At 31.4% G+C, this 13212-nt stretch overlaps 1 protein-coding gene and 1 non-coding gene across 2 annotated transcripts; both read left to right on the top strand.

Annotated features, from left to right (window-relative positions):
* The first annotated feature begins 6438 nt into the window (after positions 1-6438).
* TRNAL-AAG (transfer RNA leucine (anticodon AAG)) lies at positions 6439-6519 on the top strand. The gene has a single exon. It is a non-coding gene; the product is annotated as a tRNA-Leu (tRNA).
* A 1811-nt stretch (positions 6520-8330) lies between these two features.
* LOC125810088 (uncharacterized) lies at positions 8331-12965 on the top strand. The gene is made up of 3 exons (XM_049489606.1): positions 8331-8656; positions 9971-10261; positions 11522-12965. The coding sequence occupies exons 1-3, from the start codon at positions 8498-8500 to the stop codon at positions 12707-12709; spliced, it is 1638 nt and encodes a 545-aa protein (XP_049345563.1). The 5' UTR covers positions 8331-8497; the 3' UTR covers positions 12710-12965.
* The last annotated feature ends 247 nt before the right edge of the window (positions 12966-13212 follow it).

Raw genomic sequence — 13212 nt, 5'->3', positions numbered from 1 at the left:
GATAAACACATTAGATTTCAAGATGATTAGAAAGTATCATATAGCTTTTTTTATCCGATTTCAATTAACGTCTTTCAATTTTCGGTGAATTCATTGATTCTTTTGAAATTATCATTTCTAATTGTGAAGTTATATGAAAAGGAGTAATTGATGATACCTTCAAAATTTTAAATTTTCTTAGAAAAATAATTAGTTTTGTTATCAATAATTTAATAAAGTCTAGAAAATAGTATGAATTCTTTTTTATAAAAAAATAAAATTAAAATAAGTCAAAAAGTAAGAGAGAGAAATAAAGAAAAAAAGAAAAAACTTAAAATGATTTTTTTTTTTACATTTTAAAGTAAATTAACACGTGTCATGTAATGATTGGTGTGTGAACACATTTGCTTCTTAAAATCTGGGGCTGATCGATTACAAAATTAAGATGTCTTTTTGAAAATTCGAGACAACTTTAATAACCACTTTATGTCTTTTTCTCTTACCTGTTTAATATGTGATGATACTTTGATCTTCATTTGATGAGAAAAAAAAACAAATCTCACACGTGTATGGATGTAATTTGTCCACAACAGCTTTGCTGTGTTTCATATGTTCAATATTATGATTCGTGGAAAATTGTTCATTTGAGTGAGACAGACATTGAAGTTGAAAATGACTAATAACAAGTTGACTTGTCCAAAAAAAAAAAAAAGATAAAAATGCAAGGTGTATATTTTCGTTCGTTTTATTTTATTTGACCTAATTATATTTTGATTAAGTGTGCGTAGGTTTCATCGTTATTTATAGAGGTAGAGAAACTGATTTGAAACGATTCTTAGCTCAAGTGCTAAATTGAACAAATAAAACCCATAATTTAATTTTAATATAAGAATCGAGTAAAATAAAATGGAGAAACAATATATATATATATATATATATATATATATAGATAGATAGATAGAGATATATATATATATATAGAGAGAGAGAGAAACTGATTTTATAATGTGTTTTTTCATCATATTCATAGGCAAAAAGTTACAATTTATAGTACTTTTTGTATAGATTTTGCATATTTAATTCTTTTTAAAAAAAATTTGAATTAATACAATCTGATTTAACTTTAAAAATTAGTCAAATGGACTTTTAAAAAGCGCAACATGTCCAATACAAGTGGACGGAGAGAGTATATTTTAGCTACAAAATATATTAGAGATACAACTTTTTAAAAAATTTAAAATTTTTATTGCGTTGACTCTTGAAATCTTATCATTGTCATATGAATTTGAACAAATTATATATTATTAAAAGTTACATAAAAAATGCTATAAATCACAATAATTAGCAATTAAAAATATTTTTAAATCATATAAGAAATTTGGTTGACTAATTGGAATAGAATAAGTAACATGTACAATTTGAAAATAACGTCAAAATTTCTAGAATTCACAATAAATTAACAACTGAAAATATTTATGATTATTCACGTGCATTGAAACATGAGTAACCTATATTATTCAAAACTAACGCAAAAATACTATAAATCACAACAATTTAATAACTTCAAATATATTTTTAAGAAAACATATAAAAAATCGACTGATCTTAAAATTTTATTTATATCACATAAATTAAACAAAAAAAAATATTTATTGGGCCCGTGCTGGCACGGACACCAAATATCTATATATATGTGTCACAAATGGAAAAGTCTCAATCAAGGAAGCAACATATATCATTTACAAATGACTTAAAAAGCATTAAAAATTACAATAATTACCAATTTAAAATATTTAAAAGTTATCTAATACAATACGTTGACTCTCAGAATTCTATCAGGTTCACATATATTGGGACAAAAAAAAATAACACATATCATTTTAAAATTACCATAAAAGTATTATAAATAATAATAATTAACAACTTAAAATATGTGAAAGACATTTTAAAAGGGTTAATTTTGTAATTTTATCCATATCACATAAATTAGGACAAAGTGACCAGTAATGTACATTATTTGAAAGTTACATAAAAATATCATAAATCACAATAATTAATAATTTAAAATATTTTAAAAAAATATATGAAAATTTGGATGACTCTCCAAATTTCATTTGTGTCACATAAATTGAGACAATAAAAATAACATATATTGGGTCCATTTTAATTTATTTGCCTTATTTTTTATTTTATTTTATATTTAAAAATTGCGTAAAAATACTATAAATCATGATAATTGACAATATAAAATATGTTTTGAAAAAAATATAAAAAATTTCACTGATTCTTGAAGTGAATCTATTGTAAAAATACTATAAATCATGATAATTGACGACATAAAATATTTCAAAAATGTTGTATGTGGGTAGTCTTATTATGCCTTAAATAGAGTTAAAGAAAGTACAAGTTTGTGATAAAAAAACTTATTCCTTTATCCATGCAAACAATCGCTTTAAAAACTCGGTCATTAGCTCCAAAATATACCATTTATATTATTAGCATGGGCCACATTGTCTAGTATGTATATATATATATATATTGGCAATTCCCTTTCCATCATGAAACATGTTTTGCCTGTCCTTTTTAACACAACACCGACTTGCATGTGATCTTGTCATTTGACACACCCAATCAAACCTTTTTTTGTAATGATTAAGATTATTAGGTTTAATGTTGTTTAAGTACAATTATTTATTTTCAAATAAGACCATTCAATTTATAAATCAAGTTAACATAGTGTGCAGTGGCGTAACTAGGAATTTTGTAAAGAGTGTCCAAATATTATATAAGTAATTTTTTTTTGATGAATGGATGCATTGAAAAAATTAAAATTGACCTAAATAATATTAATATTACTTTTTTTTTATGAATAAATATTTTAATTTTTTTTTAAATCAAACTGCATAATATTTAGCTTTAATATTTATGTTTAATTTAATATAAAGTGAACGAACAAAACAAAAAAAAGGAGGTGGGGGGGGGGGGGGGATTAAGCTTAAAATGAAATCATTTTTACGTTTCAAACTTTCACTAATCTAGGGTGATGACAACAATAACGTGATATAAATAGTGAAAGCAGAATCAAATGAGGTTTTGTTCGCTTTTAGCAACTTTATAGAAATAGTTTAGAATTTGTTTATTAACTTTAAATTAAATAATTACATTTAAGTTTTTTTTCAAATTTTAATGAAAAGAAATAAAAAGTCAAATTCATTGAAAATTCAATTAGCAACTAAACCTAGATTTCTAATTAAGAATATAATTTAATTAGCTTAGACAATTAAAGAAATATGTTAATGAATAATAAAATAAGAGTGTTCTATTTAAAATTTAAAATGATTATAAAATGCACTAGTGGGGATTCGAACCCACGCCTTCAAAGTAAGGCAGGAGAGCCTCACACCGTTGGACAATAGTATCTTGACATGTTCAGGGTGTCCAATCTATTAACTTTAACCGTTATCAGTAGCATTTTACTTATATATACGGTATAATTTTTTGGCAAAGAGTGTCCAATTGGACACCCTCGGAACACTGTAGCTCCACCCATGATAGTGTGTGCATTCTCATTCATTACACCCTCCCATAATCACCTAACTAATGTTTCATGCACCCAATAATATTTTGTTGAATCTAGCGTTAGAGACCAACGATGATTATAGTGGGATCAGGGATGAATAAGATTCTTTATTTTTAATCAAAAGTCTGAAGTTTAAATTTTGATGAAGAAGAGGTGCATGCATGGGAAAAAGATCCAGTCAAGTTCTATTTCCTCAAGTAATGTTCAACGGTCTCTTAGATTAATGTCATGTGGATCATAAAATAATTTATGGTTGAGATTCATTTCAAATTTTGCACTTAATAGAAAAACCAAAAATGGTAAAAGTAAAGCTAACGGTGTCAATTAGCTTTATTTTTACTATTTTTGACTTTTCAGCTAAGTGTAAGATTTGAAATGAATTTCAATCATAAATTATTTTATAATCCACGTAGCATTAATCTAAAAGACCATTAAACATTCCTTAAAGATGAAAAAATAGATTCTAACTACTAATTGTCAACCTTCTTTCTTTGAAATTACGTGAACACATTGATTCTTCCATCTCAATAATTTCTCTTAACAACTTATCCTAAGGTCTTTTCGCCAAGAGCTTCTCTATGACGACAAAAAAAGCAACTCATTTATTATGATTAAACATCTTTTTTATCCAGAATTTACTTAGCTAGTCATAAATTAAAGGTTACTAATAATTCTCAAACTCTTTTAGATACGTTTCATCAAGATTTCTACTTGCAAGTCCACTGCTTTCCATATTAATTAAGAGAATTTACTTTCCTCGATTATAATTAAAATATCAAAACAGATATAAATATCGAACATCGAGAAAATTTGAAAAACCTTAGTCTTAGACATGAACCCTCTTGTCATCATGAAAAAATTTAATTTTGAGAAGTTAAAGTTAATCCACCAATAGAAATAAACCACATGGAGGTGTGCCACGTGCCACATCGACTCCATTATCAACCATTCTTTTTATCTTATCGAATCAAATCATATTGTAGTTGTGGCATGTGTAGATAATATTTCTTTTCTTGGTCGGCCAAATTTACAAAGAGTTGACAAAGAAGCCTAATAGGAGTAGTCAAGGGTCCCTATATAAAAGGAAGGAAAAGGAATGTGGGGGTGAAGGGGGGTTAGGCGGGGGGGGGGGGGTGGGGAAATAAAAAGTTCATTTACAAAATTTTAGCAATTTATAATAAAAAACACATTTTCAGAACTTGAATTTAAAAATTCTGATTAAAGATGGAAATAGCGTACAATTCTGTCACATCCCTTGGTGGTAGCTATTGTTTTGAATAGAGTTTAGCTTCTATAGACTATATTACTGACAATATAAATAATTTTTAACATTATCAAATCACTTAAAACAAGAATAATAACATTTTTAGTATTTTAATTATAAGTAAAATTAAATTTTGCTTCTATTAATCTTTGACTTAGCATATTTAACCTTCGGTTTGTTAAAGTTGCGCATTTTTCATCCTTCTTCTTGTGCCTCTTTCCAAATTTGTCGAATTATCGGTTGTTGTACTATTTAATTGACTATTTGTAATGTTATAATGTTTAGTATTATTTTTAAAAATCACCTGTAATAAGTGAAATTAGTAATCTGACAAAAAAAAAACTTTTAGAAACTACTATATGATGGATTAAAATAATTTAGCACTATTTATATTTATATATATAAGTGAACTCTTTTTTTTTTCTTTTTATGTTGATACAATATAATTTCAGTGGTGGTTGACGAAACTATATATGATAATGTCGTATCTCATCAATCAATCATATTACAACCATACATTGAAAAGCAATCAATATCTCTTGTCAAAGACTCTAAAAAATTTAGCAATATTATGGATAAGATATAAAGTAATTTCTTTACTATTTTCAGTGCTACAAACAGGATATGCACCTTTCTAAATGTGATATGTAATACATATATATACTATTAAAAATATTATTATTTTTCAATAGATATTTTCCACGAAAAAAATGTTTAGTGATTATTCTTATAATTATTTTAATTAAAGAGAAAATATTCAGTGTCTACTTTCAATATATCAATAGAAATTTGTTTTCCATCATGAGTTGATTATGTGGAAATGGGGTGAAAAAACATATTTTATAGCATAACCTTTTTTAAAAAATTTATGGTAAAAGAGGTCTCTTCTAGTGTTTTATATAGAGCAACTTTCACATATAACAAACATAAAAATCATTTATGTCGATCCGACACGAATTTAGCGTGGGCGTCATGAGTTCACATCGAATTTGGTCAACATCATATCGGTGATGCTATAATAGGTCGTGACAATATGGTGTTGACTTCAAGCGTATTAGCAATATTAGCGATCAATTACCATTAAATTTAGGTTATATATATATAAATATATTGTCATTGACTCATTGTAAAGAAATTTTATAGTATCAGGTCATTCAAAAGATATTTACAAATAAATCTTTTTAAAATATGAAATTTTAATCTTAAAAATAAGATAAATTAAACTATTTGCTAAAGCAGATAAGATGACCTGATGATGTATAAATTTCTTACACCAATAATGTATATAATTTGATCGATCTTATTAATTATATACTTATATTCTTTATTCCTTTCTATAATATAATTGCTTTTCAATAAATATTCTAAACAAAGGAGTCAAGATTTTTACTACGCAAAGTCAAATTATAAGAAGTAATTGTACATGAAGAAGTCTATACATAAAATAGAATAAAAAATTTCACCTAACTACTCAATGTAATTTTTTAATGAACATGTTAAATGACACTCTCGAACAAAGATAACTTTGCCATTCAATGTAGACAGAACCTTGTAACAATATCATGCACATCGAAAAGATGTTTATTAAAGAATTAATAGTTCTATGATATCAATTGTTGAGATGGCCGAGTTGGTCTAAGGCGCCAGATTAAGGTTCTGGTCCGAAAGGGCGTGGGTTCAAATCCCACTCTCAACATAGTTTTTTTATTTAGCTTTTTTCCTTTACATAATAAAGTCATCATTTATTTTTAAGTTTTTAGATATAATAAAAAGGTTTTCACCTTCAAAACTCTCTCAATATTTTTAAACATTATTACAAATAAATATTCATTTGTATTTGTAGTAAACTTATAATTCTTGGGCACATTTTTCCTAATGTACTTTGCTCCTTATACTGAAAAATAATTTCAAAAATCTAGATCGAAGGACTTGGAAAATAAATAAAATCCAAATTAATTATCAACAAGGATTGCAATGTGATGAGTAATGTTCCTTTATCTTTAATCAAAGATCTTGAATTTAAATCCTGAAAATTCTATTGACATGAGTAGGGGTGGTGTTCCGAGGGACAACTTTAGGTCATTTGAGGGATTCTCGGGAATTCAGTAATTTTTAAAGAAAATCGATAAATATATAAGGAATATGACTTAGGAACCACTAACAAAGTATGTTGTTTGGTCTAGTGGCAGAAAATGAACCTTTACAACTTTGTCACTATCACCATATAGGTCTTTATTTTGTCTCTATTTTTTTTTTTAAATTTGAGATAGGTGTGAATTCAGAAACATCAAATCAAATCGTAGATTCGCTCTGTTAGATTCTTTGGATGGTTGTAGAGTCACTTAAGAATAATGCACTGGTGGGAGTGCTTCACCTTTAATCAGAGGTCTCGGGTTCGAGCCCTGGGTATGGAGAAAATTTTGTTGGGCGCGCCACCCCCGAATGAGCCATGCAGAGCGTGATCCAAATTTAGTCGGAGTTCCAATGTGGGCTCTGGACACCGGGTGGAAAAAGAAGAAGAAAAAAGAACAATGTAACTACATTATTTATTTGTTCTACGTATAGTCATCATAATAACTTACTCATTGAATGAACCTCGTGATTCAAATTTGATTTAATCATATTTTAATACAAATATAAAAAACGAATAAATAATAATAATAAAAAATAGACTTGAAAAAACAAGAAATGATGGTGACATATCAGCTAATCCATCATTCTAACACCCATGATTTTCACGTTTAAAGAAAAGGTGTCGGTTGGAAAAATAAATAAATACGTTTATTTGACTTTTGTATAACATATATTAAAGGTAGTTGGAGAAAAAAAAAGTTAAGTAATAATTAAAGTTATTTTTACAAATAAAATATCATATAAAAGTTTGGCATTTGAATAATTAAATCAGTTTGAATACCTAAAAAGTTATGAAAGTAGTAGATGATAATATTATTAACAAAAAATATTCTGACCATTTTGAAATCTTATAAAATAGAAAGGGATGTCACACAAGCACAAATTGAACAACTCTTTTTCTTTTTGTCTATAGAGGATGATATGCAAATTTTACATCTATTTTGGCAAAGTAGAAAAAATATTTTTGATAAATTTTTAACTCAAATATTAAATTAAGTCTGTTGTCTCGATTCAAATTATGTAAATTATGAACAATTAAAATGATCTTTAATATTCGATCCCAAACAATCAATTTATTTAAATATTTATCAAACTAAGTTCGATTCGGGCACATAAAATATTCAACTGTAACCACTAAGCCAAGCAGCTCTAGATGAGGGGAAGTACACAACTGAAGCACGACTATCAGCTACGTGCTTCTAGCCTCTTATACTATATATAATTCATATTTTTCTTCTTCAAATTTATATTTACTTATTATTGTGAACGTAACGCATTTACTTATTATTATAAACGTAATACATTTACTTATTATTGTAAACGTAACGCACATACTACCAATAAAAATGTGCAACGACGAGTCTTCGTCAAGCAAACCACAATTCCCAATTACTTCCCTCTTTCTCTCTCTATATAAACAAAACATAATCCTTTTCTCCATTTTCTCTCTCTATATATACACAAAACCTAGGTGATATTTTTTTCTTGTTTGTTTGATCAGTAAAGTGAAAACCCTAGTTTTTTTTTGTGATCCGTGAAGTATGGCATCTGGATCGTCTGGTAGGCCGAGTAATTCTTCGGGTTCGAAGGGATTTGATTTTGGGTCTGATGATATTCTCTGTTCTTATGAAGATTATCCACATCAAGATGCCTCTAATGGAACCCACTCTGATCCTGCGATTGCTACCAATTCTGCTAAGGTAACTATGTGTTTTTGTATTTTTAAAATTTAATCGGAGAGGGATTATAAGATGAGGAATCAAACTCTTAACAATAAGGTGGTGGAAAGTTCAGGTAGTCATATGAGTAAATTATTGTAGAGTGGAAATGTTCTCTTTGTTGTTTTGATTGATACCCACTAGGGGTTTTGGAAGTTATGAGGTAAAGCTTGAGAATTTACAGATGGGTATTGCTGAAAATTGTTGATTTGTGGTGTCCGGTCAGCTTGTTCACACCTCGACTGGGTTGCTGCTAGCCTTCAGTAGTTTTTAAAAATTCACTTAATATGTATAGTTATTTTATGAAGAACTCAGTAAAGTTGGTATTTTTAGAGTTCATTACTCATAAACTCAAAATCTTAGCTCTGCATTTGCTAGATATCTAGTAGTCCACCAATGGTTTACTATGTTTTAGCAGCTGCACTGACCAATTTTTTGACCTATATGATAATTATCCTGATGCAGTCTGTTTAACATTCTAAGTGTGGATTTTCAAAGTGATCAAAGGTTAAAGAGATGGTTCACTTGGCTGTACATAAATTACTGTGGTGTTTAACTATGTAGTTCAATTTTAGAGGGGTGAGGGACGTAAGATATTAGTCTATCTTCACTCATTTTGAGCTACTAATAGGAGTTATGAATCATTGTTGTAACCTAAAACTTATGATGACGGAGATCCTTGAACTCTCCTATACCTTCTCTTCTTTGTCTCTTTATATCTGCCTCTCTTTTTGTAAATGAATAATCCGAAGACATGAGACTGCAAAAACAGGTTAGCTAAAGTCAATCTACATGTAGAACAATAAGGAAATCATGTTTCACACAGTATCCTCAAATCTCAATAGCTCTGGCTTTGCATCTGGATTCTAGATTTGGTGTAAACCTTTTGGAAAATGTTTGGAGTCGTAGTTTTGATGTAGCTCATTGATAGTAATTATAACAGATTAGCAGCTCTTTCAGGGGTCATAGACAAGAGGTAGAATTGGTTTTCTGATTAATTTACCATGCTAGACTATCCATAGTCATGTTAAGTCTTCTCTAGATTTTTTTATTTTGTGGCTGGTTCCCGGGTCTTAACTTTTATCATGTAATGGAGCTAGCATATCTACTTTTGTATTCTTTGCATCTTCTTGATGCCGGTAATGAAACAATTTGCTTCATCAAAAAAGAAGAATCTTACCACAGTGCTTTTTAGATCTTTGTAGGAAGACTTTTTCTTTCTATTTCTTTACATTCAATCTTACCTAAACAACTTCTATTTGACTTCTTACTCAATTATGCTCTTGTATTGAGTAGGAGTTCCACAAAAACAGAATGACGAGGTCATCAATGTTTCCCACTTCGACATATAGCCCTCCAGAGGAATCTTCCTTCAATCAAGACATGATATGTACTGTTGAGAAGACCATGAAAAAATATACGGACAATCTCATGAGATTTCTAGAGGGTATCAGTTCACGCTTGTCACAGTTGGAACTGTACTGCTACAACCTTGACAAGTCCATTGGGGAAATGCGGTCTGATTTAGTTCGAGATCATGGTGAAGCAGATTTGAAACTGAAGGCTCTTGAGAAGCATGTTCAAGAGGTTCGTTCACTGATTTCCTTGCATGGCATGCATTTAAAGGTTCTGTCTAGCAGCTAAATGCTGTGCTTTTAGATATACCCCTTACACAAGTTAAATGTTAATTCTCTTATCGGTGGTATGTGCTAAAATAAAGTCTTATTTGAAATTATGGGTAGTATTGCATTGCTTACATATTATGTTTCACATGGTATATAATGTTGTATGTTCCTCCTCCTTTTTCATAAAGATGATATGCTGCTTATACTCTCACCATCCCAAGCCCTATAAAGTAGGATAGTCCTAGTAACATGGTATATATAATATGCATAATCCTATTCTTGTAAGTTCCTCCTCCTTTTTCATAAAGATGATATGCCTTTTATACTCTCACCATCCCTAGCCCTATAAAGTAGGATAGTCCTAGTAAGTTAAGTTATAATGTGATAAGACTTTTTGATTATCTATTATGTTTGACAAAGTTTTAGCTAAAAGTTAAAATCCATTCAAAGATTTCTCTCCCAGAACTGATGACATTAGAGACTTATCACTTCCTCATTCTCAAGTTCTGGGTTTTATACATGCAATGTACGGCTTCATGTATGTTCTAATATTCGTGGAACGTATTTTTCTGTGACTGGAGAATTTTATATGGTTTAGTAGACTTGAGAAGTTTTCAATGCTAACAGGTTATCTGGTCTTGGAGAATTTTCTACTCTATTTTCTAGTACATATGGACAATTGGCAAAGTTTACCTCATCAGATCAAGTTAGACCCTATTTTAAGTAGGAGTCCGCGTGTGATTAGAACTAACACCACACCAACAAGGGTTGTGGTGGAGTAGTAAGTCTTCATTCTTAACTAGAGGTCTCGGGTTCGAGTCCCCCATGGTACGGAGTCGCGTTTGTTAAGGAGCACTTTACCCCCCAATGTGGGACTTCTCGGCGCGAATCTGGAGTTAGTCGGGCTCCAATGTGGGTACCAAACACCGGATGGGAAATAAAAAAGAACCAACACCACATTATTGTAGAGACACCAATCATAAGGATTCACTGTCATGGTTTACGTCCATCTTTCTCTGCAAAAACACACATCTTTCTGTTTATTTGTGTCTGAATTTCAAATACACCTATTGACTTTCTAGCCTTCTAATGCTCCTAGTCAGTAAGTATGAATTCATTCTTGTCCAATGTTAAGTTGCTTTCTGGAATTATGCCTTCATAGTTTCTCCTACTTTAATAGCTTTCCGATGACTAATTTCTTTGCTGTTTGTTGTTCCTGCAGGTCCACAGATCTGTACAGATTCTGAGAGATAAGCAAGAACTTGCTGAAACTCAGAAGGAGCTGGCTAAGCTTCAGTTTGCGCAGAAAGAACCAGCTTCAGCGAACAATTCTCAGCAGAATGAGGACAGAAATGCTCAACCTGTGTCTGATTCCAATAAAGGTGACAACTCAACTGATGTAAATGGACAACAACTGGCACTTGCTCTACCCCATCAAGTAGCACCCCGGGCTCCTCTTACTAACCAACCCGTCGAGCAGCCACAACAGGCACCTCCACAACCAATTCCATCTCAAAGTATGACGCAGTCACAAGGTTACTATTTACCCCCAGTGCAGATGTCAAATCCACCAGCTCCAACTCACTTGTCCCAAGGTCAATATCTTTCATCTGACCCCCAGTATCGAACTTCTCAAATGCAAGATCTTTCTAGGTTACCAACCCAGCCAGGAGCACCTCCGGGGAATCAGACCCCACAAATCCAGTCAATGCCCCAATATCAGCAGCAGCAATGGGCGCAACAGGTACCTCAACAGGTTCAAGCATCCCAACAGGTTCAACAGCATCAGCTTCCAACTGTGCAACAGCAAGGTAGACCCTCATCACCTGCTGTTTATCCCTCTTATCCACCCAGTCAACCGAATCCTTCTCCTGAACCGGTCCCCAATAGCATGCCAATGCAAATGTCATTTTCTGCGATCCCTCAATCAGTTGCAAGCCGTCCAGAAGCAATACCTTATGGGTATGACAGGTCTGGTAGGCCACTTCAGTCACAGCCTCCAACCCAGCATCTCAAGCCTTCGTTTGGTGCTCCAGGGGATGGGTATGCAACTAGTGGGCCTCATCCATCTCTTTCTGCAGGAAATGCATATTTGATGTACGACGGTGAAGGCCCAAGGGGACAACCACCAAATTTCCCACAAAGTGGTTATCCTCCCTCCAGCTTCTCTCCCCAGAACGCACAGTCCTCCCCAAGCCCCAATCATATGGTTCGTCCACCTCAATTGATGCGCACTCATCCTTACAATGAATTAATTGAGAAGCTGGCAAGCATGGGCTACAGGGGTGATCATGTGGTTAATGTTATCCAAAGGCTCGAGGAGAGTGGTCAGACAGTTGATTTCAATACTGTGCTCGATAGGCTGAATGGACATTCTTCAGGTGGTCCTCAAAGAGGATGGTCGGGTTAGGTCATTATCCCAAACCTTTCTAATCATGTTTTCATGTAGGGTCACAGGGAATCTGAAAATAGTGAAAGTGCAATTCGACTCGAATACTATCTATTTGCTGAATAAGGGTCATATAATTAGGCAGTTGACGATGATGTATACAGCACTGTCATGCTGTGTATTGTAGATTTGCCATGTCTTACTTCTGAAGTTTTATTTGTTGTAAGGCAAAAATGTTTTCAACATTGTAACGTAGGAGAATTGATGAATACCTCTTAAGATTGAACATCTTCTCTCATTCTTGTCCTTTGATTTAATCAATCTTCGCTCTTCACCGTGAAAAGAAGTAGTCTTATTTGGGCCATTTCGCTACGCGGTGGAACACGACATATATTTGGATATTTTTAACCCCATAACATGTGTATAAGCTCGTAATGAAGGACGTGATCTTGCTCAGGAAGGTAAGAAAACACTATTAATATAAAAGTTTAGCTCCACCGGAGTCAAGAGGGGTGTATGACCAT

This window comes from Solanum verrucosum, unplaced genomic scaffold, assembly GCF_900185275.1.
Source record: "Solanum verrucosum unplaced genomic scaffold, falcon-dt-bn FXZP01000281.1, whole genome shotgun sequence".
NCBI classification, from domain to species: Eukaryota; Viridiplantae; Streptophyta; class Magnoliopsida; order Solanales; family Solanaceae; genus Solanum; species Solanum verrucosum.
Note: the sequence above shows the minus strand (reverse complement) of the source record. Positions and strands in the feature narration are given on the sequence as shown.